We start from the raw sequence: 5,178 nt of genomic DNA, 5'->3' as shown, positions 1-5,178 counted from the left end.
TCCAAGACCAACTCTCCCGCCACAAACAGGAACAGATGTGCTGTGCAACCCTGATTCACTGCAGCATAAGCTTGTGTCGGCAACAATTGTGGTCCATAGGCAAACAGGCCTATAACTATATAGACAGCAGCCTACAAGAAGTTCAAGCTACAATGGATCAAATAGTAGGGTATGTTTAAAAAGGAAAGGAACCTCTTGTGCAAGCACTGAGTCATTACTGACTCTTGGAGGGACGCCAGCTTTTGCTGACATTTTTTCGGCAGGCCTTATAGCGGGGTGTTTTGCCATTGCCTTCCCCAGCCATTATTACCTTTCCCCCAGCTAGCTGGGTACTCATTTTACCGACCTCGGGAGGATGGAAGGCTGAGTCGACCCGAGCCGGCTGCCTGAAACCAGCTTCCGCCGGGATCGAACTCAGGCCATGGGGAGAGTTTCGTACACACTTTTATAAGTAAATTTGTATGGATCTGTTCTAGTACACATGATCAGCATGAGTCCATGGCATGTGCAAACCCCTCTCAAGGATCCATCTCTCTAATCATGGCAGCCCCATTGGCTAAATTACTAAACCAGGAGTGCAGGATACTTCTTTGTGGACATGTCCTTTCATCCTGAAATTCCATCCAACGACTATTTGTCTTCCAAGTTTTAGGCTAACATGACACTGTTTCTTGAATTTTGTCACACTAGAAGCCTCACAGAAGCTTGCATCTTCCTCTTTCTTGGCTTCAGCTACACCCCTAAGGCAGTTTATAATATGAAAAGGGGTTCTCTGAACTTTTTAGCAATGCCCAAAGTGGGACTTTCATATATCCCTTCCTTCTCCATGGGGAGATGCATATAATCCCAATGTGGGGCTGATTAGCCTCAATGCAGGGGTGGGCATGAACATTTCACACTGGACGTCATTGTGGAGAGCAGGAAGCATGAGTTACTTGTGCACCCTATTCACCCACCCCCATACACACATTCCATTGTCAGAAATCACAAAACAATTGGAAATCCTTTCTTTCTCTCCAAGCTAGCCTTCCGTGTAATAGGAAAGGTTCACTACATTAAAAACAACTAAACAAAACAATCTTGCTAATAAGGTTTCTTTAAGAAGCCAATGTAATGGGATTAATCTGGCAAAGGACATGTTTCCTCCACCCCATGTTGATCCTTATGATCATAGGCATGCTTCTTCCACCCCACATCTATCTTTCAAGGGGGATGGGATTTAATCAACGGTTCAGGTTTTTTGTTCCTTTCATAACAAATTCTTCCCTTGTCTGATTTCCCTACAAACTATTTTATACCACTAAAAACAGAATCAAAGTTGACTGCAAAAGCCTGTGTGTTCATTAATATTTAGCAGGTATAATAGCTCTGAAAAAGACACTCCACCAAAGAGATGCATAAGCAAGAATGTATTCTCCCGCAAGTCTGTTGCTTCATACAGATTTCATTCCTTTTCAGCATCGCTAGATCAACAAGGTCGATTAAAGAGGGTGACCCCAGTGTATCAGGAAACATGTGACCAATGTGACAATCAAAAACACGGAAGGGTTGGCGAGAAGCAGAGCAACGCCCGACATCAACCGGTACTGCTCTGTGCACATTTGGTGTACCACTTGCGTTACGATCTTGGTTTCCATCTCGTCGGCCGTTTTGTTCCCGGTGGGCTCGATGTACTCCGTCACCGTGACGTTCGTGCAGTCCCTCACAAAGACATCCCTTGACACAGACTGATCATACTTTGGGTAGTAAACTTGGTCAGAATACCGATTGCGGTTTTCATGCCACCACCGTTCCTCATCGCGGTTGTGGAAACCAAAGTTCATATTAGACATGGCGCTGCCTACAAGGTAGCCACCGAGAGCTCCCACTGCAGCTCCTCCAAGAGCCGCTCCTGCCACATGCTTCAGCTTGGTCTTGGGTGGCTTAGGCTTCCATGGCTTGCTGTTATAGCCTCCTCCATAGCCTCCTCCATAGCCAGGTTGTTGGGGATAGCTGGGATTGCGCTGCGGATAGCCAGGTTGTTGGGGGTAGCCAGGTTGTTGTGGGTAACGCTGTGGATAGCCAGGTTGTTGTGGGTAGCCAGGATTGTGGGGAGGGTAGGCTGGGTTGCGTGGATAGCCAGGGTTTTGTGGATAGCCAGGGTTCTGTGGATTGCCGGGTGGACGTTGCCCCCCTGAATTCCAGCCACCGCCACTGGGTTTGGGCTTCTTTTTGGAAAGAGACACATCAGCCAGGAGCAAGATAAAGAGAATTGCTAGCCAGCAGGTCGCCAGGCACTTTCCCATGATGGTTATTCTGCAAATCAAAATAAGGAAAGGCCCTTGTTATATAAAGAATACTGTGTGACAAGCAGTGTCAAAGTTGGTCTATACCTTCTATTAAGCAAATATTAAATGGTGCAACAGTGCAGCCCTCTGGTCAAATGCCTCTGGTTCAACCTTTTTGACCCTGAGGGGCTATGATAGGAGGATAGGCTCTAAGGAGACTGTGAGATTTTAAAAAAGGGTTGGACAGAGATGGGGAAGAAAGGTTCTGAGGAAACTGTGAAGGTGGGGAGATAGAAACAGAAAAAGGAGCCCAGAGGAAGCTGAGAAAAGACAGGAAAAAGAGCAATGGGGCAACAGGATTCTGCTCCTCCCCCAGTCAGCAATGGTTCCATAACCAACTGTCAATAACTGAGGCCTCTGGTTACCTCACAGCCTCAAATTCCACAGCTTGGGACACGTCTTAAAAACAACCACCTAGGCTGGATCTATACTACTGCTTTATAGCGATATTGAAGTGCACTGAGAACTGTTGAGTCACGGGAGACATTCCACATACTGCTTAGTGTTATTTCCTGCTTTTGATTCCACATTCATAATGATTTGACACAAGGTGTAGATCTGTAATGGACTCCATTTCCCCTCTGATTATTGTTTAGGGATGGGCAATTTATGGTCCTCCAGATGTTTAGGACTCAGAACGTTTTATTGTATTTGACTAATAACCATTACAACAACATAACTTAATACATTATGCAATAATAAAACATTAACATGAGTCAACAAATCACCTGCACAGTGAACTACAATAGCATTCAGAGCAATTGCACAAATATGTTTTGGGGACTTAATAAACAGGGCTGTTTTAAGAGTCACAATCGAACAGGAACCAGTGAATCTTCACAATGATACTTTTACCCTCTAAAGATGCCAAAATCTGTCCCAGCCATCTCTCCCAGGAGTAATTGTATAGACGGCAGTCCAGTAAATTATTATTATTTATTTATATAGCACCATCAGTGTACATGGTGCTGTACACAGTAAATAATGGGCCTGCTCAGACAACACACTAAGCCATGGTTAGGCTGGAAACCCTTTTGCAGCAAATGGTTAGTGAGCATGTTTAAACCATGGCTATGTAGCCACCATGGTTAGGAATGGCTCACATGACATGTTAAGTCACAGTTCACATGACACGCTAAGCCATACTGTTTAGCTCAAAATGCTTAACCACAATGGTTAAGTGTGTTGTCTGAACAGGGTCAACATGAGCTAACCTCTAACTCTCTCATGCCACAGATAAAGAATCGTAGGTTTCTTGGAACATGCCCACATCTTCCATTCAAGAATGCTGTGGGTGTGGTTTGTAAGATACTTCCATAAATTAGGATCTCAAGGAAGCAAAAGTGAGGGTTTGTAGATATTGGGCTCTACCACTGAGAAATATATATATATATTTTTAATTAGATCTAAGTTCTGGTTATTAGAGCCTCGTGTGGCGCAGAGTGGTGAGCGGCAGTTACCGCAGCCGAAACTCTCCCCACGGCCTGAGTTCGATCCCAGCGGAAGCTGGTTCTCAGGCAGCCGGCTCAGGTCGACTCAGCCTTCCATCCTTCCGAGGTCAGTAAAATGAGCACCCAGCTAGCTGGGGGAAAGGTAACCACGACTGGGGAAGGCAATGGCAAACCACCCCACTACAAAGTCTGCCAAGAAAACATCAGCGAAAGCAGGCGTCCCTCTAGGAGTCAGCAATGACTCAAGTGCTTGCACGAGAGGTTCCTTTCCTTTCTTTTCTGGTTATTATCTTTCGCATATACCCAACCTCTGAGTTTGTTTTTGGCTCCTGGTATTGTGAAAATGTTTGGTGGAAGGTTTTTGGAGATTAGCAACTCTTGACATGACTTAGTGCAGCCACCTTTTTTCATTTGTTCTCTCAAGCCAAGTTTGGTGGGGGTGGGGGGGTGCCTTCTGAGCCCTTGCTTACACTAATACCAAGCCTGTCTCTGCCCTGAGGAAAGGAGCAGGGTCCCCTGTGGGTCCTACAAAACAAAATAGGTTTTAGGAAAAATTGTGTATACAAAAATATTCCAAATATATAACAAATATTACATAGAACATTTAAAACAATAGATTAGCAGTCCTATCATTTCTCATGCATGCATAGTTTCATAACTGGTTTCCACAAAGGGCTCCATGAATACACAATGCCCCTATTCCAAATGCATTTCGACCCTGTTGGTCTTCATCAACACAAAACACATTTGGCACTGCAGCCAATTCCCATATAAGGCTTGGACGCTGTGTGTAGCCATTTGGTATTGTTATGGGCAAATGTAGCCCATGAAAGAGAGACTAGAATTTTTCATGGACAGTGTTATCTGAACTGCTAAGTGAACAACATAAGAATGTAACATAAGGAGACCCATGCTGAATCAGACCAAAGGCATATCTTTTCCAGCATTCTACTCCCATGGTGGCACAACCACGTGCTTATCAGAAGCCCACAAGTAGGACATGAGTGCAATAGCACTCTCATGCCCGTGTTTCCCAGCAACTTATATCAGAGGTAATATATAGCCGTCATGTTACTCCTGTTACTCAGTGTGCTATTAAGCAGCACAGGAGAATTGCGGTGTTAAATCTGCATCAACACCAATGGCTTAAAGATCCAAATACTCCTTTCCAGCTGGACATCAGGAAAAACTTTCTGACTGTTAGAGCAGTATGAAAATGGATCCAATTATCTAGGGAGGTCATGGGCTCTCCCACAGTAGAGGCATTCGAGAGGCAGCTGGACAATCATCTGTGAGGTATGCTCTAGGGTGGATTTCTGCATTGAGCAGGGGGTTGGACTCAATGGCCTTATAGGCCCCTTCCAACCCTACTATTCTATGATCCTAAGCAGATTACTACT

The 5,178-nt window shown here is 44.9% G+C and overlaps 1 protein-coding gene across 1 annotated transcript; it reads right to left on the bottom strand.

Moving 5' to 3' along the window:
* Positions 1-1,213: 1,213 nt before the first annotated feature.
* Positions 1,214-2,293, bottom strand: LOC134407366 (major prion protein homolog). The gene has a single exon (XM_063139101.1). The coding sequence runs from the start codon at positions 2,283-2,285 to the stop codon at positions 1,482-1,484; it is 804 nt and encodes a 267-aa protein (XP_062995171.1). The 5' UTR covers positions 2,286-2,293; the 3' UTR covers positions 1,214-1,481.
* Between the last annotated feature and the right edge of the window lie 2,885 nt (positions 2,294-5,178).

The sequence above is a fragment of the Elgaria multicarinata genome, chromosome 12 (assembly GCF_023053635.1).
Source record: "Elgaria multicarinata webbii isolate HBS135686 ecotype San Diego chromosome 12, rElgMul1.1.pri, whole genome shotgun sequence".
In the NCBI taxonomy this organism is placed as follows: Eukaryota; Metazoa; Chordata; class Lepidosauria; order Squamata; family Anguidae; genus Elgaria; species Elgaria multicarinata.
This window is presented reverse-complemented; position numbering and strand designations above follow the sequence as displayed.